Here is a 26,528-nt window from a genome sequence, read left to right on the forward strand (position 1 = left end):
CTCTGAGAATTACTTCAGTTTCCTTACACAAACTGGGCTGTCTATGGCATGCTTTCTCCCCTCTCTCCCCAGTCACTCCCTCTTAGCCCCTGATTTAAACAAATACCTCCAGCCCCCAAAACACTATGTAGGTATTTCCTTCAAGGAAGATCTAAATCCAGGCCAACAGAGATATCCCAATAGTGCAGGCAGGGACTATCTAAGCTTCAAACTACTGATGCAGTATCGAGTACAGTCATCCTCCTAACCCTCAGAGACTTTTACATACACTCACATGTGATTCTAAGTTAGCTTCAGTTTCACCCTGTGCTTTTTGAGAAAAAAAAATCTTCTTCCCAGCAGAAGATTCTCACCAAAACAGCTCTCTCTAGGTAGAGTACTCCCTAAGCTGAAAACAAGATTAAAGAAGAACAGCAGTGGCAGCAATAGGAAGACAGCTTCGTGAAAGTGAAAGAAAATAGAGGGTACCTAAGCTGACAGGAACCAAGGAAAGATGTCTGCCATGGTCCCTCCTTAATGCTGGCTAGTCAGCTGCTTGCTCTAATAAGTCATCAGGACGGTCTTTTCCCTGATACATACTATCTTGTTGCAATCCAGACGCTTGGCAGACAAGGGGGTTATCACAGCTACAACTTTTAGAAAAGCATGGACCAGATTTATAGGGCGTAATTTATGTTAGTTTGTCAATGAAGTTTTTAAACATCTGTTATTTTTTCCTGCTTTCAATAAAATCTAGGGCAAAATTCTCATAATCTGCAATAAAACTGTCAGGTCAAGAGCAAATCCTCTGAAAATAAAGATTCACTTATTAATACACTTAATAGCATTTGCTTTGACTGGCATTTACAGTTTCAGAAGACACGCCTATCTCTGTGAAGTGAGAAGACAACTCACTGCTTTCACTCTGTATCTTCACAATTCTCAAGCTTGGGCCTTTATATATTAAATTTTATCAACACAAATGGTCTTTTTAACTTCACTGTAACTACCTGCTCACCATATTCAGTGGAAGCTAATTTTAGAGCAAGAAATTCCTTCTGCCCAGAGTACGGCAGAGCCATAGGTCCCCTCTGAACCCTGAGTAAAGCCACACCTGTGGAAGGCACAGAGTCACCAGAGACAGGGGCAGCTCCTGCCGAGGGAAGGATGCTCTCTGCTGCCCAGGGCCAGCCTGAATCCAGCAATTCACTGGGAGTTTGGGAGGCGAAGACCAAAACCAGACTTCTCTGTAATGTAAATCTTGACTTTCAGCATGGAAGTTATCAGCTCGTACTGCTGTAAAAGGCAGCCAGATATGCTCTGTAACACCCCACAACTTATTCCAGCAGAGGGTGAGGAAATCACCACTGCTATCTAGCTTTCATTATTATGCACAGCACCATCACTCATCTGCTTACACAATGAATTCTAGAATGAAGAAAACACTCAGGAAAAACAAATATTTAAAACAGGTAACATTAAAAAGGTACACACTCATAGATAAAAACTAAACCAGAAATACTCTTTCCTTTTAGCCTAGTAATTTGAAGAAAAATAATCAGGAAGTTGGGCCCTTCCCCTCTGCTTCATGCAAGTTCTGGGTAGAAAACTAAATATAGCCAGGGAACGAAGGGCCAGAAAACCATTTTTCTAGCAACACACAGAGAAAAAGCGGAAGTAAAGCACAGTATCCTGCAAAGGAAGGTACGACTGTTTGTCTCTTTAGGACTGGGGTAGTTTAGACTAGGTATGCCATTTGAACTTAGAAGTATTCACTCTTAATACTTTAGCTTTTAAAAATATGATGAGCTGATCAACCACACAAGATACCTGGCAAAAAAAAAAAGCACTGCAAACACATCTTATTTAAAAAAAAAAATAAAAAAATCTCCACACAGCTGTTGATTTGGTTTCTCATTGAATTTTTTCAGCCATCTTTGAACACAGAAGTAAAACTATTATTAAATATAATACCGTTCTCAGAAATTACCCAAAGTCTGCTTCAGGCCAGCAAAAGACACCTCGGTATGAAATTTTAAACAGTCTCCCAATCTGAAGCATTTCACTTGAGCAATACAGATTTATTACAGTTATTAACTCCAACAGGTAACATCACCCTGTGACTAAATTTTATGCCAAAGTGCCTGGTTTCCATTTACCAGCTAAGTAAAGCTGGATGAGAAACTTAACACCTTGGGCCTGTATGTCCCAGTCTGCAAAATAGAATATGTTCTTTGGGAAAACTATTTGTGGCTTTGCATACAGAGCACACGGCTGGGACTCGTGGTATAGGCTCAATTCCCTGCTGCATCCTCAACTCCGTGGATAACTTACAGCAGCTCTTTCCATGTCATCTTCCTAGTCTGTAAAACAGTGCAACCTGCAGCTGTTTGTAAATCTGCTTCAAGAGCTGGATATCAAATCTTTGGTAAAACCTGGTATTAGAAATAGCAAAGGGTTTTTTTTTAGGTCTGAGAATAACTAACCTGATGAACACAAATTTTCTGACCAGTAAAGACTACTTCTGTTTTAAAATACTTATGAAACAGAACATGTCAAAAGTTGTAAAATGAGAAAGCATTTCTGTTACTACGGGAGAGAAGGATCAAAAGGCAAATACTGAACCTCTCTACACATGGTAGATGCAGGTTAACTTAGGAGCAAAGCTGCAGGATACAGAAGTGTTTTAGCTTTGTACAACTGCTCATCTGCTGTCAAGCTCTAGGGTGTGTTTAATGACATATTCATTTCATATTCCTAGATGGAAGAAGCCAGCCCAACAATCAGAGGCATAGCGACCTGATGTGTCATATGCTGAGGTCCAGCAAGCTGCTCCAGAAGTCTGGAATGGCACTGACAGTCCAGTCTGGCAGCAGGCACTAAAGTGATGGAATTCATCTGTTGTACCCAGTCATCTCCTGCTGCCACTCACACTGAACAAGGACCGAACTTGCTACTAAAGATTGTCATGGAAGTTAAAAGCCATTTTTTTCTAGTATCAAGGAGAAGTTTCACCACAGTTTTCATGTATTTTCTGTAATGTTTCTCTTCTGTTACACTTGACATTTACTTCCTAAAGGACTTTAGCTACAGATGGAGGCAAGTTAAGTACCATTCTCCCTTTCTCCTGGAGAAAGGAAGAAATCAACAGATATGGGAGTTATGACTGTAGAACATGGTAAGTTTCCAAAAGGAAAAAAAAAAACAACCTTAATAGAATTCCCCAGTGGAAATTTTTATTTGTGCATTAAAGGTTTATTTCTGAAATATATTGAACTGGATTAATTATTTATTGACCAAAAATAACATGCAATCAGTAGTTCTGTATTTCTTTATATTGCTCTAGAGAGGGATACAAAGCACTAAAAGACTAAGGAGTATTCCTCCAGATGGAAGGCTATTCAGATGCAGAGTATCTTCACAATTTCTGGAAAACTGGGCAAGTGATATAGTTATTCCTGTCATCACATGCTGAACACAGCAGCCTCACAAAACATCTTTTCTAGACATAGTTCAGTGTATGATATGACAGGCAAAAGGACAAGAGAACTGAATGACTGTAGAAAAACACATACAAACCTACTGAAAAAGAAGAATGGAGAACCCCATGCAACAGAGGTTTTCCAAAGAACTCTTCTGAAGGAAACAAGTTAGCAATTAGTGGTACCTATGACGTCAGAATAGCGGTAGATGCATGGCATTTCAAATTTATTTCATATTTCTGCTTAGCTGGACGATGGAAGTACAGCTTTCCCCTAAAACAGAATCTTGTACTTCTCAGCTGAAATTTATGCATAGGAAGTGAGAGCTCCAGGCTTTCTGCAAGTAGAAATAGGTCCTTGCAAAAGCAATTTTGCTACTTTGTGCGAAATGTACACAAAGTATCAGAGAGAGACACAGACTAGATTTTGTGCAATTCAAACTAACCACACACTGGGATCTCCGACGCATTTCACGCACGCCCGTCAGTGTGTGATCAACAATGAGATTCACTGTTAAGGTTATTAATGGCCAAATGCCGGTAGCAGCTCCGTTATTTCTCAGCAGAATTAAAAATACTGCGATTTCCTTCAGACAAACAAGCCAAGTCATCCACGTTTGTTTTCATGTATTCGAGCTTACAACTCGCCACTTTAGTCAGATATTTGAGAGCAGCATCATTTCCTGCTGCTTGAAAACCAGCTTTAAGGGGCGTGTTCTCTGCAGAGGCACTGCTTGCTGTCATCCAGGCAGCATTTAAAATAACTGTATATTGACATAAGGAGACACCGGCCGTATTATCGCCCTTCGAGTCGGCAGCAAGGAGCACATCAAACCAGTTGCGTTCCGGGCTGCGCCGCGACCCTTATCAAACAATGCAAACAATTTTAATGAGCTTATCTGCCGGAACATATTGTCGGAGATGTTAATGCAGAAGCGCGGGCAGCAACGCATGCCAAACGATTCATCAAAAATGCCTACAACTGCGACAAAAGACGGGTGTCCCCCCCCCTCCAAACGAGAGACGATAAATAAACACAAAATGGGGCTGGCGGGGAGCGGGGGGCGGGGATGGAGCCACCCTCCCCCGCGCAGGCACCGGGAGAGCTGTCACCCCCGCCCCGAGGAGCGGGGGGCGGCTGTCACCCCCACACCGGCGTGCTGGGGGCGGGCACTGCCCGGTGCCCGGTTCCCGGTGCGGTTCTCCCGGCCGGGCAGGGGCTGCCCGCGCCCCGCCATCCGCGGCCGCCGCCTCCCGCACGGCGCCGCCTCCCTCCGAGATCCGCAGCGAGGTGCTGCGGCTCTTTTCCAAGGGGAGCTGGCTGCCTGCGCGGGGGGCGTTCTTGCCTTCATTTTTATTTCCCCCACCTCTTTATTTTATTTTATTTTTTTTCCCCTTTAATTATCATTTTTAACCGCCTTTCTTCCGCCCGGGCGCGGCGAGCGCCCGCACGCATCCCGCCTATCCCCCGAGCGCTCCGCAGCCGGACAATGCGGGGCCGGGGGGAGAGGAGGGGGCTGCAGCCCGCCCGCCTTATGCAACCGCCCCCCGCGCCGCCGCAGCCCCCCCGCAGTACCTGTAGGAGCGCTCCCCCCGCACCGTGTGCTTCCTGAAGGGGATGATGGTCCCGTTATCCTGGATGATGTCGTTGTTGTTCTCGCCATTTGGGGACAGGGCTTGGGTCGGTCCGGGCATTGGCGCTCCCGCCGCTCCGCAGAGCCCCGCGCTGCTGCCGCTGCTGCTGCTGCTGGTGTGCGGAAGGTGGCGGCAGCCGCGACTCTGCCGCCCGCCCGCCCCGCCCCGCCGCGCGTCAGCCCCGCCGCCGCCGCCGCCACACGTGACCGCCCCTCGCCATGGCAACCGGCCGGCGCCGCGCTGCGCCCGGGGACGGCAGCGGGCACGGAGGGGAGGGGAGGCTGAGAGAGGGGCCCGCCCCGCCCCGCGCCCCCACACAAAGAGCCGCTCGCCCCGGGGGTGTGCCGCAGCCGCCGGGCCCCGCGGCGGAGCGGCCCGGGCGGTTCGGCGGCCCCCGCTCGGCGCAGGCACAGACAAAGCGCCGGGGCACCCCCCACACGCGCCCCGGCCGCGCACGGCGGTCCCGCCGCCCCCGAGCCCGTCCCTGCACCCGTGGGCCCACCCCTCCCGTGGGGACCGCGCCGGGCCCCTGCCCACAGCCGCCTGTGACAGCCGCGTGTGCGCCCGGCTTGTGCGAGACCAACCAAGACCTCGACGCCCGATGCCTCATCATCACCCTCCGTGCCCCGGTACCTCAGCATCGTCCGCCTTTTCCTCACACCGAGGAGCTATCGGGCTCAGGCTCCTTCCTTTGAAGGAGCCCGCACGCCGGGCTGCTCGGTTACAGAGCGCCGAGCCGCTGCAGGGAACACCGCCCAGCTCTGCCCAGCATCTCCCCTCGGCGCGGGTGTGCCGGGGGCTTTGGCCATCCCCACCGCACAAAGCCCGCCCGCACGGGCTGCAGCTCGCAGCAATCACAGCCTGGGTTTTGTGATTCATACGGTAAGCGCTTTATTTTTAACAAGTCCATAAATATTAAGTGACGTGAGACTAAAAGATGTAAAAAATCGTGGACTCCTAATAATAAAACAGCACACGAAGGTCTCAGTTGTTATGGTTTTTTCCCCCCACCCCGGTTCCTGTCTGCTACTCCACCTGCATTTCCACCGCAAGCTCCAGGATGTTCAAGTCACCAAGCTCTGTATCCCTGCTTACAACTTCACTGGAGAGCACAGTACAACACCTGACATTTCCAGCATTCTCCTGCTCTCAGGCTTGCACAGAAAAAAACCCGTTTGATGGCGCATCCTTTAAAATCTTCCTTGGATCAAAACCAAGAAGGGAAGAGACTTGCCAAGGCAGTAACGCTGAACTGCTGGCACTGCTACCACCACCAGTCACACAGCCCTCATCTTTTCCTCCTCTTCTTCTAGAAGAGTTTTTGCATTCTCTCCAGTCCATTTCCCTCTGCAAAGCTCTATGATTTCTGCACATCTCCCCTTGCCTAAATAGCAATGTGCTTCAAAGTTTGACATTACCACAGATCAATGCAGGTCATCCTCAGGAGCAGACCTAAACTTCCCTGTAGTCAAAACCTACCCTCGTATCCCAATAGTGCATTGAACCCCACACTTCTATCACAGTAGAAAAATACTGTCCAGCTGCTTACAAATTGTTTTCTCTAAGCAGAAACCAATAAGGGTGGCTAAAGGCACAGTCTCTAAACAGATCTGGTATGACCTCAAGGCTGTTAGATACTAAATATTTGGGCTGCTCTATTAACATCTTTAAAAATACATGCCCCCAAATCTTTTTAAAAGAATTTTAAGATGGTATTTCCAACAAAAGCCATGTGAATATTTCTAATATGTTCTCAGAGACACATGCTGATATTTTAACTCAGAAGTTATGACGTATGAGTCTGATCAGGTTTCTACCTCTGATTTTTTTCCGCACAAAGAAAGTGACTTAATGAAATTACTAATCTTTACCTAATCTTTCAGACTGAAATGGCACTATGGAAAGCTTAGTTTACATTATTACATTCATAATATATACCATTCACAGAGAGCTTATAAGGTGAATAAAATCAATAACACCAACTGCACAACACTTGGACTGCTGAGAGTCTCCTTGGATTTAAATCAGATGTATAGATTAACACACATTTTAGAGCAATCTCTAATTAGGCTCAAGTTAGTCTGCCAATTTGCCACTGTCCTCTGCACATCAAGACAGGGAATCTTACTTATACTTTCTCCCAGGTTTTCAAATATACTCAAATTTACCTTCTGTAACCAATCTATGGACATTTGCAATTGGCACACTTCATTGCAAAAAATTTTCATTCATCTAGTAATTGGATGAGTCTTTTCCAAGTGACAAAAAACATTCTGTTAAAAAGGCCAAAAAGTGTCTCAGTAACACTCAAGAACATGAAGAAGCCAGAAATGCTACGTGGTGACAGAATATAAAAATAATCTATAGCAGGTCTTTATCTGCCAGACATAACCCTACCTGCTCTGCTAGGGAGCAAGCAGTAAAATACTCTGCAACCCTAACTTATAAAAACATTTTTATTTCTTCACCAGTGGCAAAGAGCAGAAGCTTCTTTATTCAAATCTCTAAAGCTGTTTAAAACATGTACCAACAAAGCTACAGAAGAGAGGTGCAGGTGAGGAGAGCATGGCAGCCTTGCTTCAGACCTCTTCTTGCCTCTGCATTAGGACTCATGGTCAGAAGAGCACATTCCCTCAGCACAGTACCTTATCTTTATGGAGGCTGAGCCAGGCATCAGCAGAAGCAGCCTCTTACAGGTTTTCAGAAAGCACATGTTTCAGTGTGCTTCAGTCGATCTAGCACAGCCTGGGGGGCTCTGGGTGCAATCTGGGTGCAATATGCACTGCATTCACCCTATCTACATCTCTGTTTCTGGGCACTGTGTGGCCCACAAGCACAACTCCTGTCTTGAAGTGCTGGAAGCCACCAGCATCTTCCTCCCACTTCCATCATTCTAAGCTAAAAGGTCTCAAAGAAAGAGGAAACCTGTTGCTGTTATTACGTGTCTGTGCATCTATGCTGCCTTCATATATTTTTACATGTATTAGACACACAAGTAGAGAGCTGATCTGAAGAATACAAGGTCAGAATTGGTGTTAATAAAAAGCTCCACCTGTGGTATGCTGAAAATACCAAAATCTGGTATCACAAGCAATGTGCTGACTAAGCAAAGCCAAGAGTCAGGAAAGCAATTAATGCCAAAGGGTGGAATTACAAAACCTGATGTAATAGATCTTCTGCACTGAGACCACAGAGGCAATGGCTGAAAGGGACCTATGGAGGTCATCCAGTCCAATCTCCCACTTGGAGCAGGATCATCACTAATATGAGATCAGGTCACATTTGATGGCATGATTGTAATCAATCCAAATCTTGAAAATTTCCAGGGATGGAAATATCACATCCTCTCAAGACCACCTGCTCCTGTGCCATGCTAGCCACACAGCAAGTCCCAGGTGTACTGCTGATGCAAAGAGCACCACTCTACCACATGACATTCATTCCAGTACTTTGACTTCTGCTGTGGTGAACCAGGTAGAGAGAATAGTAGCAAGTACTGGAATAGGCCTAAACATCATTCTCCAAAATCTGGTTCCTCCCTCCTCTTCAGAGCTTTTATTTTCAGTTCCTCTCTCTTCACTTGCTCTAAGCCTCACTTACTGGAGTAGAAAGGCCATGAGGCTTAATTTATAACACCTGAGAGTAAAATCCTCTAAAAGCCCAAAATGTAGTACTAGAAACACCTCAGGCATACTCAAGCCAGAATTTTATATTAGGCAGCTAATGTGGAAATAAATTATAAATATTTTAATGCTGATAAGCAATCAATGTACAGTCTGACAGCAAAGGTGATGTCTCGGCTAGTGACTTCTGCTGATACATTTGTGAGGGGATAAAAAAAACCCACACATGGTTTTAGGGAGTATTTAATGACATAGCCAAACTATAAATACAATTAATGATTGCAGAAATTCCCCACCACTTGGATAATTTTGGGGGAGTGGGAGGAATAGGGAGTGAGACTAAGAAAAACACATTTAACCCTAGAGTGGCCAGCAAGCATCCCTCTTCTCTGACATCTTGGTTCATATTCAAGCTCGTAAAGTAGTCAGTGTGATATTGCTTGCAGTCTTCTCAGAACAGAACCCAGCTACAAACTGAAGCAAACATCATGCAAGTATAAGTATTTTGGGCCATGTACATCACTTTTCTGAGGAATTTAATGAACATTCCTGTCACAAATACAGTCTTTCCCACTGGAGAAAAAAAAACCGAGACTAGGTTCCAGAAAACGGTTGGAAGGTTGCAATAACTTTTGGAAAGCAGCAGTCCTGAGCAATGTAGCCTGCTTTTCTAATTTAACTATTCTCACAGTCTTCCTTTATCGCAACAAAGATTAACAGAATTCTGTAAAGCCACAAGTTCACACACTGTAGATTAAAATCTGTTAATTCTAGCACTCAAGTGTGTGTGTGTTTACAAGAAATCCATGCAGAAACAGTCTCTTTCTCCTGAAGGAGTTGGCCAACAGTGTTTAAATTTGAAAATAAGTTAATAAAGCAAATCAGGAAGAAAGTTTGGGACGAGCTAAAAAAGTTACTCTGTTAAGTCTTGGACACACCTTGGATGTTCAAGGAAGTCCCAAATCATTAAGGTACGTTGACATGCATGGAGGAGATTCAGTAAGATGGGTATAACCAGGAGCATACTTAATTAGGCTGCGTCAGAATCAGCCTAATTTCTAAAGTTGCATTTAGCAGATTAGAAACAGAAGATTTAGGAGATCCAGATCTGCATGTTATCTGTGAGACGTACAAGTGAGGTATCTACAACTGAAGGTCCATTAGAGAACACTGGCTTGTGCCAGCCTAAACTAGAGCACAGTTTTAACCTGTGACAATAGCATGTCACACAGAAACATCCATAAAGGGGTCAACAACAGCAGTGTTACTAACACACCAAACATATATGAGACATTATGAGGTGCATGGCAAGTTTCAAGCTGACCTGGGTTTTGCAGAACTTGTGCTTCCTATTTTGCTGACATGCTGTTAGCAACACTGATCAACCCAAAGGAAGAGAGTGGCATAAAATCACTTCAGGTAAAAATTCAAAACTGTAACTTTATAGACTTTGTTTACGCAGCACTGAATAAATTGTCCCACTGCCATCCCATCACCTCATTCTATACCTTATATTTCTGGGCATTTAAACTCACTATGGCAAACAGCAAATGTTAATTTTGTCAGGACAAAGAAACACTGCATGAGTTGTATTAAAACAGCTACTTATCACTCCAGACATCCTGTAGACAAAGAATGAGCTTCCCACCCTTGGGGATTCTAGTGTTGCCACTTTAAGCAAAGTCTTGATTATTTGCCTTCCCTGGAGGGACACAGATAAAGAGGGGAAAAAAAAAAGAGAGGGCTGTCCTAATTACACAATGTGCATGGACTGCATCCCTATGAGGTAATTCAGGTCTATTTTTAAATATACAGACATATTTATATTTCAGAGCTCACATTTAACATTTTAAAAAGTGGTCTGTGCCTGTGAGGAAGAATAAAATAAATCCTGGAGTCTTTGTCCACTAAGCATACTCGAAAATTTAGTCTTATGAGCTGCAAATCCAATCTGACCATTAGTGCATGAATTGATTGCTAAAGAGAGATATCTTGTAGAGCCACAAACTGTGGGTGTTTTCCTTTAGAAAGGCCACAGTTACCTTTTATAGTTACTGTAGAAATCAAACAGAAATCAGAGGATTAATTCAAGATTCAAGAACTGGCTACAAAACAAGGACTTATGTTCACAGGGACAGGATTTTGAAAACCCTTGAATAAGGTATTTTAAAACTAGTTGTATACTTTTAGTATTAATTCTTAGATTAAAATTAATAAATTGGTTTAGTGGACATTTATTAAATCCAATTAGCTAAATCCAGCTGCTTTAAAGAATAAATTCCCCAAATTCCTATTTAGAAAGAAGCATTCTTCAGTATACATCAAAGGATTCCTCACTTAAAACATAAGAAGTTCACACCAAATAGACAGAACATTTTTATCCAGTACTTTCTACATAACAAAAAGCTCCCGTGAGAGCAGGAAATACTTCAGTGAGGAATGGTTCCAAAGAGAAGGAATTTTTACTTCCATTAACTCCAGACTAACCCAAAATTTGGAATTCTTTAGTGTCTGTTACCTTTGTTTTCAGTGATATCCACTGGGGTAAAATCTAAATCAGAGTTTCAGACACACTTTGTGGAGCTGCTCTCATCTAAAAACCTGGAAATGGAGACTGTGATCAATAAGTGCTTTGGGTAAGGATTCCTGTGTCTTTAATACTGGTTGAAAGGGATTGAAACTGGAGACTGACTCATGGCTCATTCACATGCATTTACATGGACTTCTTTGGCTGGAGCTGTTCTAGATGTACCACTACCACTTCCATCAGCACCGAGGTGTTAACTAGCTCTCTAGGCTTGTTTTGTCAGAATTCAGATGTAAAGAGTATGGAAAGCCAAAATAAAAACATCAAAAATGTTCAGGTAATCTGGATTCCTACATTTTTTCAGAGGATGACAAAATTTGAATTAAAGGAAAGTGAGCTTAGTGTTCTAGAAGGGAAGGATTTGGGATTTTCATGTTTCCACACAGTACAGTTTATGACTGTTACCGCTGGGAAAAGTCAGAGCTTCAGACATTTGTATCTTAACAAAACCAGTAAAACAAGTTATAAATGGTAAAAGCCTGGAAGCGCTTAGAAATGTGAGAGACTAAGTCCAAGTCTAGAATTTATTTACGCATTTTCAGCCATTACTGAATCTTTGGCTTTCTTGGGGCTCAGCAGGGGTGTCTGGAAAAAGGTAAAAGATGATAAAGTCAAGTGGGAGCGGACACTCTCCATCTCTGATACACCTTCTTACTGTTCTACACTGAAAATGTAAGCAGTGCACTTTGGAGGCATTTCAGTCAATTGATACAGACCTGTCTGACCTGCCCAAGATGCTCACCACTGCTAAAGAAAGGGAGAAGGTGGCACAAGAAAGTCATGGTTCCAGCAGATGGTCTATTAAAATTTACTGGATCAAGAATGTTTCACCAGCTGACAGACTGGATCTTTACAAACTAGGATTTGAAGGGGTTACATTATCCCAGGAAACTCTTAATTAAGTATCTGTCCTCCCACACCCAGCAAAAAGCCAACATAAACAGTATTACATGCTCTAGCTAATGTTAAGCAAAAAAACCATTGCGCATTCATGCCTGATCAGGGTCAAAATCACACTGCCAAGTCATTCAGTGGTGTGTGAGTGTTACTGTGATTGCAAATCCCAGCCCAAAAACCCAGTGCCTTGCTGCTAAATACAGTTCCCTCAGACCCTACAGTGCGCTACAAATCACTCTCCTTCAGAGCCAAGGTGTCTCGTTGCCCATGAAATTAGCAAATGCCAAGAAGTTACACAGAAAGCGGTGTGCTTTTCTGTTAGTATGCAATCTTCCCCTTTCTCCTGATAACTGCTTTTTATCTGGGACATTCATAGTATTTTATAAAAACGGATTTCTGTCAGCTTTCCTCATTTTACAAGCACAGAACAGGTCCTGCTGTTATGACCAGCTTTCTCAAACCACTTACTGTCAACCAGTCTGTGCAAGCATCATCCTCAGCACCACTGTGGTGCATCTCCATCCTTTCTCCCATGGGTTTCAGTACTTCCAGCTCTGTAGCTAAGCAAGTCCAATCCTTCTTCTCCATTGCTACAACTAAATGAGTGCCTCATCCTTATTATCTCAGGATTTCTTCCACACCTGAGGTTTCTCCATTGTTCTTTCTCCCATTCTTTCCCACGCTTCCTTTGTCAGGCATAATCCTTTGTAGGCTTGGGCAATTTCCACTTCCCTTCCTCAGCCACCTGCAGAGAACCTGGGTCAAAGTGGTTTCCTTTCCTCAGACAAGTCCATAGTTATTGTCCAGCTAACAAGCTGTCATTAGCTAATTACATCTCATTTCATCCCGGCTGAGAGGAATGGGCTGCAGTGCTGCCTGCTGAGCTGCATGCGCCTTCACACGCAGCCACCCCAAGAAGTGACACCTGTATTTAAGGGCTGCATCACAACCAGCATTCACACACCTCGCGTGACACATTGCTGCCATTGACACACCAAAGAGCCGAAATCCCCGAGGCACCTCAGCTCCTCTGAAAAACTAGGTTGCCAAGGATTTGTTTGTGATCTCTAGCTCAGAGAGAAATCAAGGGAGTGCCTCCTCTTTGGGCTAGAGCAAACACATGTATTACACACAACATTTTAAAACAGAAGTTTGTCTTCCCATGGACAAATAGAGTTGCTTTCAGCTATTTCAAGCTCCTTCCCAGCCAAATGCAAGCATCTGAAGAATTCTGCTCTTTATTTTCTGAGAATTTCTTACCCACATGCTTTTTAACTTGCTGTTAAGAATTTATACCTGTAATACACTTCTAAAGTAATAGTTCCTATTTGCAAATACTAGAGTAATTGGGAGCAAGAAAATGTCCTTTTAATTGCTACTTAACACAATATCCTTACTAATCTGAAAGTTTTAGTTTTCTCACTTATTGATGGAGAACAGACTCTTTCCCCTGGCAAGTTAATGCTCATTATCATCTTAGTGTTTATGCTAAGTCTATATTAATAAAATAGCTCTCACATGAAGAGGAAAAATAATTTTCATAGACAGCTATAATCATGTTACACACTTATAATAGTGGTCTGAATTGAAAAAAAATTAGAATACTTGAAAAATGTGTCACAAAAATTATGTTGCTAACAGAGGACTTTTGGAGCTTGACCTATTAGACTAAGTTTCCATTTTTATTAACCTAGTGCTGCAAGTGCTTTATTTAGATACTAGGACCTTACAGAAGGCTTACATAGCAATTTCTGAAACCCTGAAATTTCAAGTTACCCAAAAATGTTAAGAGTTAAAGCAATCTGGGAGAAAGCTACTGCTGGTCTGCTTTAGTGTGAGGTGCATCTATTAAGAGCAACACAAAGTACTGGGGGCTTAGGTAGGAGAAACAAAGGAGCAAGAAAACTTTAAAGGAATATACAACAGTAAAATTTTCTCATGAAGTCAAATTAACAAATTAACTTTTTTTCAAAATCACACATAGTAATTAAATTAATAGTACCACAACTGCTGCCACAGATTTGCAGATCAGGTGGGATACCAGCAGTGACTTTATTTTATTTGAATGTAGGGGCAAAATCAAATATGATATAAAGCTCACACCCCTACTCTGAAATAGAGGGAGGGCCATTAAAAATGCACATGTCTCCATTCTGAGGAGACGAGCATACAGAAAGTGCATGGTCTTACTGAAAAGATAAACAGCTGGATTTACTTGCTTCCATTAACCAATGACCCACTTGTCAAACATAAGCTGTAGATTTAAAAGAGTGATTATGTGAAGCCTCTTACATTACACAAAAACGATCCTAGCTATGAAATCAGATCAAGCCTGAAAATACTTGAGCAAAGTCAATATTGTTCTTCTATACAGACACAAGACAAGAATTAGTTATTTGTTTAAAAACCTACAGCACGATGTAAGGGTAGTTTTCTGTAGTGCTGTTCAGATGGCATTTATCCCACACATCCCTCTCAGGTCATTAGGGTGTGCCAAATCCAGACCTTTTTGTAAGAGGATGAAGTTCTAAGGAAGCCACTGCATAAACCTGAAAGGGCACTGCTGGCTTTCTTCTATGAGGGAGACTTAAAACTGGTGGTACCCACTACATATACCTGGCCTGTCTGATCACTAACAGAGGGTTTTTAACACAGGTGGCAGCTCTGCACACTTTGGTGGCAGATCTTCAGCTGAGGCTTTTAAGGCTCAAGCCAGCTGCCATTGACTTTGCCCCTGTGCCCCTTTGCACCTCCCACCAAATGCCTGTTCCTGTGCCTGCTGCAGGCTCAGGTAGGAGCAGACATGCAAGATGCTACAGGTGATGACAACATTTGGATTTGAGTGCAGCAAATTACTAGGTCCCAAGTCTTGAAAACCTCTAATTTTGCCACCTTGTATTGTAACACAACAGCACTGTCCACAACAGTGGACATATTTGACCTAGTGCTAAGCAAGTCTCTAAGAAGGTTGAAGAAGCCATTATTATAAGGAACAATTTTACTGTAAGAACAACTTACGTATTCCTTCCACCTGACCTCATTATTGTGCTGTGCACTGCCAGTGACTCCCACTTTACTCTGACTCAGTACATAGGGTGATTTTCTGCAAGCTGCAGATCATGGAACAACTGAACTGTTTAAGAATCCAAGCAGTCAGCTAATGAAAACCAAAGTTTCCAGCTCCAGTGATTGCAGAGAAATATTAAAAAATGCTGATACTTGGAGCCTGTCCACCTCTTGATTTTACTCTGCTGCTGGAGGCCCTGAGCACCACAGCTAAGTATCCCAGTGCCTGCTGTGCAGATGCAGGCTCCAGCAGCAGCATGGGAAGAAAGGCCATGGAAGGAAAGCTCCCCAGTACCTACCACACCACAGCACAGGGGCACATGCAAGCTTATATTTATAAAAATCTAGAAACTGCTTTGAAAAATTACACAGTTATTTTTATAGCATCTACATGTACTATAAATACTTGATATATCTGACAAGGATTAATATTTTCCAAGGCCTTAAATTTTATAGTTTCTCTTTCTGCTGGAGCAAAACTGAAATCATTACTTGAATCATCCTTTAATGAGCATTCTCCAGCTTCTAAATGAAGCACCAATGATAGGCAAGATGCAGAAGGCAGTGAAGGATGACTAGAAACAAGGGGATCTCTTTTTTATGTATATATATTATTTCATGTTCTCATGGCTTCAGCAGTCCTGGTATTAAGTGGCACCATTTTGTAACCTCTGAACAGCCACATTGTGTATAAAACAATAATACTAATAAAAGGCTTCTAACACTTTGAGTACAAAAGGTACTACTGGCAAAAAAAACAGTGCCTTTTCCTCATTACAGCAGAAAATGAGGTTTCTATTTAATAAAAACCCCAACCACAAGGCTATGTGCTTTTGTAACTGTAAATGTATGTCAGGGCTGTTGACAGCTTCTGTGTTGGAAAGGATCTCATTAACTCTGAACAAAACCACACGTTATCTTTTTGAAAAGCAAAGTTACATTCCTGATGAATCATCAGCTGCTTTGCTGAGCTCCTGTGGGATAATTTTTGGTATCGGGTACTGGAAAAATAAATATCACCCCAAAGTTCAGAATATCTTCAGACAGCACCATAAAAGGCTAGCCGAGCTACCCAAAACCTAAGTTAAGAAGGGAATCAGGCTGGTGAGTGCACAGCCATAAACAAACATTCCATTTGGTTAACTTTGCTCCCTCAGGTTCATGCTGTAGGGCTCTGGTTTTCTCATGTTGGATCTATAAAGCATCTGTGTTCTGTGCAGGACTGACTCCTCAACAGATGTGCTCTGCTGCATTTTGGGGGACTTAATGGTGTTCCCACAGAATGAACATGCTTTAAAAGCACTCTGCTCAGCCCAGAAGTTCACCTATTTCACACCCTCAGTCTTTTGACTGAAGTTGCAAGGCATCCCTTAGGAAATTCAGGTCTTCTTCGGTGGACATTGTGGAAACCAGCTGGGGGAAACAAATAGCAGGGAACTGAGTGGGAGACAAAGTGCCCTCACCTAGAAATAGTGTTTATTCTGCACCACTGCTGGTGCTGGGAGGTAAGGAGAAAGGAGTGAGAGGAAGCAATTATTTAGTCTGCGTGGTTTGGGTAAGTACATGCACCTTTACCATGAACAACCAGAGAATATTTATGTCTGCAGGAAAAAAAGCAAAAAAGCTCATACAAGCTTTTGTTCAGATCTCCCCATAACACTTCATGAATTAGTAGCTCGTCATACAAACATATTTCGTATACATGTGTAGATACATATATGCATACACTTTAATTGTATTTTCTCTTTCCCTATCTCAAAATAACTGAAACCTATCAAGTAATTCCTGAGCTAATGTTCCAGTAGAAACCAGCTTTGCTTTCTAATGTGAGGATGTATTGTAATTGCTTTGGTGATAATGCATCAATCAAGGAATTGCTACTTCCAAAAGGCCCCTTATCTTCATGTCACACATGAGAGCACCTAATACAAGGACTGTAAAATTTGAATATTCAAGAATATCATGTCCATATAACTTAACTCCATGAAAAAATGCACACATTTGTCAGGCTCAAAACCTGAAACCTGACCAGAAGTTTTCCTGAGCAAAGGCTAGTACATATAGCATGTTACATGGATTTGGAATTGTAATAGCTCAGTTAATTCTGCAGCAATATAATTAATCTCTGGTATTAGAAGGCTGATAACTAGATCTTCATTTGGTTATATAATAGGCCATAAGGACTAAAGGATTTGAAAAGCAAAGGCTGAACAGTGAGCAGCAATCCATTGGGAATACACTGGAAAACTGCCTGTTGCTTCTCAGAAAGGGTTCCACAATGCAGGAAATCTGCACACGTCAGATAAGTTTCTGTTAGACAGGTAGGATGCAGACTGCTTTTATAAATGTCCACTTGGTGGTTGTGCATTATCTCCATGCTCGCAGTTTTCTTTGGATTTCCTGTTGTTTCCAAGTGCTTGTGACAGTGCCAGTATAACCACAGTGACGAAGCTTGATTTTAAGGAGCAGCCTCTACTCTGTGCCAGAGCAGACAGCAACAGATGAAAGCCTCTGTGGCTCAGCATATTCATTGTCCCACTGCACTTCCATCTGCAACACCTTCCTGGGAAGGGTTGTATCCATGGGGGAGAACATTACATTTTCCTAATTCTGGCTCTGAGAGGTCTCCTGTAGTCTAGATTTATTGTTTCATCCTTGAGACATATGAGCCCCTTTTGACTAAATTATAGGCTGACTGTCCTGAGAATCTCCAAGTACACTTGAGCCCTGCATGTCTGCTGTTGAAGTTAGTCTCACAATCTGATTAATTTGGACTATGTGGCTCCTTGTTTAACTGTCCCTCTCCTATTCACCTATGTCTGTGCTGGTGAACAATTCGTGTATTTACCATAGAACTTATCCTGAATAATTTCTCACACCTGTCAGGTATCTAGAGAAATCTTTCTGCAAACATATTTAAGTTTTCTCTTTTTTTTTTTTTTTTCTTTTTTCAGGGCATTACATAACCTGGAGCAACCCCCCAGTTTCACAGTAAAGCAAGTCTTTTCACTTTCAGCTGTGAAGCACAAAGTATCACCGCAAACTGAGCTGCCTCCTACATCCAAAGTTAGCATTTATTTACACACTGTAACAGCTTTGCAAGCATTAGCAAAAATGCAGTGGCATGTTTTGAAAATGAAAGTTCTTCATTACACAGCCTGAGCATCATTTCAGTGCCATGTATATGTTTATTACTAGCTAGGCATAAGGAAACCCCACACTATTGCAAACCACTAATGCTGCAGCACATTCCTTCCAAGGGAAAAGGCAGGAATGGTATCCAGTAGGGTATGGTGAGCACTGCCAGAGGTGGACCCCTTCAAACAAGAGGTTTAGTACCAGCTATCCTACGCTCCATTTTGGCAGCGCTGGCATTTTGTGTTTAGCAGCTCCGATATAGCAGAAATGGTACAAGGGCAGCAAATTATGGCAACTGCAGGAAGCACAGATCTGTTCAGGGCACGTCCCTTCTGAAGGCTTTCTAAACATTGCCACCTTGTGGGCCTCCTGTCTGATATCACTGGTCCTTCCACTTTCCCAAGTGACTTCCTGAGCAGACTTCACAGATGCCAAGCTTGAGGCTGGATGGTTGAAGTTAAACTCCCATAGCTGAGGATTAAAAAGGGGACAGCACCTTACGAATTCTATGTGGCATTAACTACTAACTTCGTACTTGTGCTTCAAGCAATTTGCTCTTTTTCCACTTAACATTATGATGGCGGCACTAATAAAGTACAGAAGAGCTAACATTTAACAAAACAAAAAACAAGGAAGGATACAAATTCTCAAATCTCCCAGGCAGAAGGGAGAAGTCAGATTCAATGTCCACCTCTATTTTTTTAAAAATTCCTTTCTGCCACCATCTTCTTACTCCATTAAAAAAAAAAAAACTTACTGTATTTATTATAAAATTATTTATTATGTCTGTGGCCTCTCAATTAGCTTTTATTGGTTTTGTTTCATGACTATCACATAGTCAAAAATGATGGAAAGCAATATCACTTGTTATTGATACCAAACTTATCTAGCTACTGCCTTACAGACATCAAACACAAATTCTTGGGTAAAAAAACACAAATGCAAAAACATACTTACTTTGAGCATCCAAACACTTTCCCTGGTTGCCGGTTTGAATTGTTCCTTGCAGCAATTTGGCACTGAAAAGAAAACATGAAACCTTTAGTTCAACCACCAAATAGGAGGGGGAAAAAAAAAGATTCACTGGATGGGTCTTTGTCTGCATTGGTTTAGCAGTGATGCAATAGTCGTATGCTGAAAATTGAAATGAGTAGAAATCCTTCATTACAATGCCCTAATTCAGCTGTGTTCACAATGGCTCAGTGTCTAACACATCTGCACAACAATCAGATGCCCCCCAATATAGTAGCAGGTCTATGAGCTCCCTTATGCAGTGCTGCTTTTGGAGTTTATTCATGATTTCCAGGCACACTGGTCTTTCTTCATCCAACCAGGCTTCTTCCAAGCACTGGCAATCAGTTATGACTGTTGTGTCATGCAACTGGAGCCTTGCTGCACTTGCCTGAACAGCTTTTCAGAGGGGGAAAAAAACCCTGCCATTGAGAAGCACAGGAACTGTAATCCAGGAAAGCCTGTGTTTTTGCCAATACAGCACAAAAACGCTGGCAGTCCTTTGAAGTATCTCACTTAACAATGAAATCATGGTGCTGCCCCCTTGCAGCAGCCACATTAAGGCCTATTCCCTTCTGTGTTCCTGCAGGGAATTGCCTACGAATGCTAAATTTGTCCTCTCATCCATTCTCTGTGGACTACAGAAACATAAGATGGAGCAACCATATATGGGTTTCAGTTTGTGCCCTGAATTACATACTATGGTTACGTGGCTAAGTCTCTTAATTCGACTCCTCAGTCAGCAGGAAATATCATTCCTAGCAGGTAAATTATGGTTCACAGTCAGACCAAGGCTCTGGTTATTGCTTGTTTTGCATTCCTAGTCAACTAGTTGAGACAGCCCAGCAGGGAGGAGTATTCCAAAGACATCTATCTCTGCATAATAGCAGGAAACTACACCAAATAGGATCACAGGGGTACTTGGACTGCATCAGGGACCGAGGGATGTAAGAAGCTCCCACGGGTCTATTTATATTCATCAAAACCCCTGTTTTAAGAGAAGGAAAACATTAAGCAATTCTCACTATAATTCACTATCATCTGGAAAAGGTAAACAGACCTTTAAAGATGGCTTGTCTAAAGGACTGGATCACAGCTCCAGGAGCTGTGACTCATCCTGGCAGAGAACTTAGGAAGGCTGCTAGCAAACTGGAAGGCTGAAGCTACCTTAAAGCCAAAACCAGAACGGGAATTAGCTATTAAACATGTTATTGTTTCATTTCTTTGAATCTCTCCAAGCCTCTTAAGCTTTGCTTTTCAATGTACTCTTTTTCCTCCATTTGTTTAATGTGGAAAGTGATTCCAGCACAGCTGACAAACCTCAAGCATCCTATTGGCAAAGGAACAGCAAATCCATCATGGTATATTGGCTTTTGACCAAGTAGTGCCCTTCTGAAGTTAAGCTGAGATCTGACTACTCCAACAAGAGTGTCCCATCCTTACAAGTTGAGACAATGGTTAGAAGAAGACATCTCTCACCAGGAGGTGTTGACCAGAACTTCTAACAGGCAGCAGCAGTGGAGAGACATGGTGATCCCGTTAGAAATATGACACTTAATATACTCATGGAATGTTTTCCATAAATGCTTTCTGAAGAGTGTGATATTTATGGCATATTGAAGACAGAGGTAACTACTTAATTGTCTTCAGTATGTAGACCTCAGTTTGAGAGGGATTTGAGCAACACCTCCACACTGAACTTCATTCATATTGTCTCAAATTAAAAAATCCTCATAGCACAGGTTCCTAAAACTTGGAAGCTGATTCTGCTGATGCTTGCACAGGTCAAACCAAAGAGGTATATCTCAGCAACAGCTCCTGCCTTTTTGCCTGCAAACAGGTACTTACCTGAGCTGCAGAGAGCAGTGCAATCGCTGTGGGCAGATGAGATAATTGGCACTTGCTGCTGTGTGCAGCAGCACTGCCAGGTCTCCACCTGCTCCATAAGCCATGCCAACACCTCAACCCGTCCTTCTGGCTTGAGATGCCGCAGCAGCACCCAGGCAAGGGAGTGGTAGGAAACACCAGATCATTAGGGTGGAATTTGATTTAGGTGGACAAAAGAATGCAGCAGAGGTCCTAGTCAGTGGGTGTGAGGAAGGTAAGGATGGAGAGCTGGAGTCTCCACTGAAAGGGAGGCAGGATAGAGATGTGCAGTGAAGACAAGGAGAAAAAGATGCCACGTCCTTTTACTTCATGGCAGGCCATGCACAGCTCTCAGCTGCAGACACTGGCACCACATCTCCACTCTACAAAAGCCAGCAAGCACAGTTCAATTCCTCAAAACTCCACAACACATACACACAGGCTGAACTGATTTTAAAGCTGGTTCCCATCTTCTAACAAGTCATCTATCAATACACCTAAAGAAATTCCTTCTTCCATATTGGAAAACATAGGGGAAAGGGGTAAAATAGAAGAGGATAAATAGTAGAGGATCAGGAAAATTAAAAAGACATTAAGATATAGGGAAAAAAAAAAAGAGCAATTTAAATAGTAGTTTCAGAAAATCCTGTGTAGTAAAACAGATAAATACAATTATGCTTGCCTTTTTATTTTTTTTTTCTAGGGCAGAAATTTATGATTTTCTCTATGTTGTTGTAATGTAAATATTTGCACCTATGTGTAAAGTTACCCATAGCTGCAAGTTCCCTGTGTCAGACAATCCATTTCCCTGATGAGCAAATTACACTGGGGGGAAACAGACCAATGTTTATAATAAAATGCTTTTGAGTTTAGATGTTATTAATAGAATTGAGTAGCTTTTATTAGTAGCCAATGACTGTTCACATAGTGTATTCACTTCTCCCCATCCCACAACCCCTTGTTTCATCTCGCTACAGCTACAGTCAAAAAGTGAAACCCAGGTAGAGGGGATCTGACTAGTGGGCGACTCCAGAGAGTCCCTCAGAGGACCTTTCCTTTCCTTCATCAGCTGTGTACATGGCTCTGTAGCCTACATTTGCCACTTTTTCAGATGCTGCTGCGTTACATATCCTGATTGATACTAGTGAGTGCCAGCGGAGGCCTCAAGCAGGTTTGGCAAACTTTTACAGTTCAGAGCTCATGGGATCTTGGGGTGTTCCAGTGGATTCAGCAGGACTGCTGCTCTCCAGGGCTTAGCTGGTCTCAGGAGGATTTCGCTTGCTCCTTCTCAGCATATAGTTTTTCTCCCTGTGTACACTAGCCATTCCTGCATCCACAATGCTGAACCTACTGACACAAACTGATGCAGAAGAGGCTTCTATAATAATACCCCTTGAAATGCTGTAAAGCACTGAATTTAATTTGAATGAATATTGACCAAAAAGAAAATCCCAAATCAAAACAAAAAAACACCCCAAAGAAAACAAGAATTGGGAAGGAGGGATATGAGAATGAAAGTAGAAAGCAAAGCAACTAAATGGAAGAAGAAAGTACATCAGAGACTGTAGTAAACAAGGAACAACAGCATCCACAAGCACCTCCTACAATCGTACTATGAAAAGTAGTACCCATAGTTGTTAGTTTGAAGTAACAAGGAGGAAAAATTAGGACAGAATCTAATTAAAGTGATTTAAATCAAATGCCTTCTAGTTCAAAACTTTGTCTCCAAAAACTGTGTTTCCCCTGTGGGCACTGAGCCCTGTCTTCTGCTACTGTCTCTCTGTGTACTGGATGCTTTCTTCCATACTGCACAGATCTGTTTTCTTCCCCCTGCCAAAGACTGGAAATGCAATGTTGCGTGAAAACAATTTGTAATATAGGCTGACAGTCACTGATTATTGCCACAAATATCCTCAGCAGTTACAGAAAAAAACTTCAAAACCAACTTATTTTTAGCAACAGAAAGAATTCAAGCAACCCCATGTGGCTGCTATCCAGGCATTTACTGAGTGGAGAATAGCTTGACAAATTACAGAAATGGACAAACTCAGTGTGTAAATCAGAAAACCATGTATATCACTATTTACATATGCTTTCCTGTTGAAAAGATGAGCAGAAACATTAATTTTATGGCTTCCAGTGTCAAAGGACAAAAAGACTGTTTTTATGAGCTGTGCATGAATCACAAAAATCAAAACAAAAACCCCCATCTACTTCACAGTTTTGCAGATTTCTCAACTTGCTGGTAACTAACAGCCCAGCCCTGTGCTGTCTCACTGTTCCTGAGTAATTCCTCTGCGTCTACTCAGGGCTCAGCTCTGAGACACTATGGGGAAGGCACAAAGGCAAAGACCCAAAGCAAAGAAGTCAAGAAGCAGAGCTGAGTTTAATACTATCTCCAGCTTCAAAACTACAAGAAACCTCGTCTGACCCCAGAGTGCTTCAGAAGGAAGACAGTCCCAGAAGATGCGAGTTGCTGATACTGAGCGCTTCCCACCTCTTTTGCTCTTCCCATTCCAAACACGGATTTGTCCCAGCGGTTCTGCTTCTCTCCAATGCTCTGATTTCAAGTCATCTACTGGCACAAAAAAAGGTCCTAGAGATTTCTTATAAGACTCTGTTCCCTCCCTCTCATTTACAAAGCAAACAAACTTTTTTTTGGTCATTTACATATAAAGTAAATTCCAAGCATGTCCTAGTTAGCAACTTTGTAGGAAAGAACATGTATCCTTTCTCTACTCTGTTTGGGACGCCTTCAGATTTTTCTTCCTATAGAGCAGTAAACCAATGTGTGTCATTTCTGCTGTCCTCTCCTGTCTCCCCCTCAGCTTCTTGAAAAGGGGAATTTCCATGATCTAAGTGACTTGCAGACACTGCTGGGTTCAAAGCTCCATCCAACTGCAGTGTGACACCTACATATTGCAGCAGTCCTCCTCCTATTAATAAATACCTTCACTGCCTTCCTGCCCAGAAACTCTGAGATGCAGTAATTATCTTCCGACTTGGAAAGGGTGTAACAGAGCTCACTTGTGTGGTTTTAGTTAGCTAGTGTGAAAGATTTGGCAAACCCCTTTTTTTTTTTTTCTGCATGACAAACAATGCCAAACCAGTATATCCAGCAGTAGGTAGCAGACCTAATAGGATGACCAGATGAGACTGTGTATTTATCATTCTTTGTATTTAGCAGCAGGCTGCCACATCTCACTTATCTCCAAAAAAAGTTTCTGTTTGCTCCATTTAGAGAAAACAATCTTCCTTCAATTATTTGAGGCATCCTTTTCTTTAAGATTTAGTTCAGAGGCATTTCTATTTCTATCACACAACTAAAAGTCTGTCCCACTTGGCAGTGTCAGTGCATGTATCTGTTGACTTCTACATCCAACACAGCCATCCATTTTGTGTGGTGCATGTCTGCAGTTTGCACGTTGGACTGCAGTTTGCTATTGATGCACTTCTGTATGCACTCCTGTATTATGGTTTTCTACTTTTTTTCTGCTAGTCATTATATCATCTTACAGGAAGCACTTGGTTTAAAAATAACTAGAGTTGATCAAGTTTCTGCTTAGTTTCATGCACTAGAATAATTTAACAGAGTTCTTTTTAATATTTCCTTATAAACAAAGTTATGCTGTGATGATGCATATTTTATAGTGAGGCAAGAAAAGCCAACACTGACTAAGGTTTCCCATTATGAAGAATTTGGCAATAATACTGCCTTGAGGCATTCCAGCCCTAACTGTTTGCTCCTTATTTATGTCTCTGGGCTGCCCTGCAGTTTTGCTAGAACTCTGAATCCCATCCGCTCTGAAGCAGAAGCAAAAAGGGATCTAATTTCAAAATCACTCTTTTTTTTATTTTTATTTTTTCTTTAGAAAAGTAAATCTGGGACAGTTCTCAGTTTTTACAGTACACAGCAAGGCCCCATCAGCACTTGGGATCTTGCCACCGGGAGGACAGGATCTGTTTTGCTGGCTGGCATTGCTGGCCAGAAACAGGCATAGGGAATAACTCCAAGGAGTGGGATGGAGTATCAAGCTTTGACAGCAGACACAGACTCCTGAGATATGGTCTAAAGACTGGGGGATACACAGAACTAAGGCAGAACACACATCAGCTTTCCCCTGTTCAATAAGGAGGGAGTAAGGGACACATGGAAGATGGCTAGCAGCAGCTGCTCTGGTCCAGGTCAGCTCACCACCAGCCTCCAGATTTATCATTTCCTATACTCAATTTTAGGCTTCATTTTGTGGCTGGATCTTGTAGACTAATAATCAACTTAGAATGAAAAAGAAGGTTCAAGGGAAAGGCATTAAAATATGCATTCAAAAGTAAAAAAACAAAAACAAAAACAAAACAAAAACCCCTCCCATCTGTATTCTGACCTGAGCCATTTTCTGAAGTTCTTTTAAAACAGCAAATCACAAAGTTAACATGAGGAGTCCTGATGGCATAATAATATGCTGAATTACCCAAGATGACATTCTTTGAAAACAAGCCTGCTGAACAAGCACAGTAGGAAGTGCCCAAAGAAAACTTCCATAGGAGTGTTATGCAGTGTCTGGGGGACTCTCAAAATTGCTTCAGGGATATAAAATGTACCAGCCTCAGCACCAGGAAAACATTTAGAAGAGCAAGTTTGTTTAAAAGACAGATGTTTTAACTCAAAAAGTAACTTATGCCTGAGAAAAAGGCAAGTAGAACAGTTTGGGTACCTGAGATTAAATGGTCTGAATCCCCCACTATTGTGGGATTAATTTTTCAGATTTCTCTTTACGGTGAGTGAAGAAAATTTAGCACATCAGAGAACATTCAGCAAAAATCCTTTAGGTGGCTAGACAGACTGGGATAAATGCTTCTACCAACCCTCTGTTTTAATCTAGTGCTCTACTGTGAGCACTTTGCCTACACATTGTCTATACTTACCAACAAGTAGTCTTTGCTAAGTTACAGAATTCATTAACTTCCTTTTAAAAGTAAAAAAGTTCTCCAAAACTGTGCAAGATTCACTACCTGTGCATTTATCAGACCAGGAAAGGGGTGAGGACAGCAGGTCTGGAGAGCAAGTATTCAAATTTTTGCCCCAGAGAAGGAATGACCTTGCTGGAGACAAACTTCAGAGGAAAAAAAAAAAGACCTCAGGGGTCTTGGTGGACAACAAATGGAAAAATGTTCAGCAGAATGTCCTTGCAGAAAAGGAGGGCAACTCTACACCGGGCTAGGCTTGCAGATCCAGGGCAGTAATTGT

At 42.4% G+C, this 26,528-nt stretch overlaps 1 protein-coding gene across 4 annotated transcripts in view; it reads right to left on the bottom strand.

Annotated features, from left to right (window-relative positions):
* MAPRE2 (microtubule associated protein RP/EB family member 2) overlaps positions 1–26,528 on the bottom strand; it is a 99,208-nt gene that overhangs the window by 52,116 nt on the left and 20,564 nt on the right. For 2 of the 4 annotated variants that reach the window (XM_014255902.2, XM_014255893.2), the window contains exon 2: positions 19,364–19,425. Coding sequence is in view for 3 of the 4 variants with exons in the window: in XM_014255893.2 (XP_014111368.2) it covers positions 19,364–19,425 (62 nt within the window). In the remaining variant the exon portion in view is untranslated. Of the gene's footprint in view, positions 1–5,036; positions 5,230–19,363; positions 19,426–26,528 lie in introns of those variants that run through there. The other 2 variants (XM_005517178.2, XM_088066439.1) reach the window with 2 other exon arrangements.

The sequence above is a fragment of the Pseudopodoces humilis genome, chromosome 1, assembly GCF_049639895.1.
Source record: "Pseudopodoces humilis isolate 2021_Gansu_Grassland_sample_001 chromosome 1, ASM4963989v1, whole genome shotgun sequence".
NCBI lineage: Eukaryota > Metazoa > Chordata > Aves > Passeriformes > Paridae > Pseudopodoces > Pseudopodoces humilis.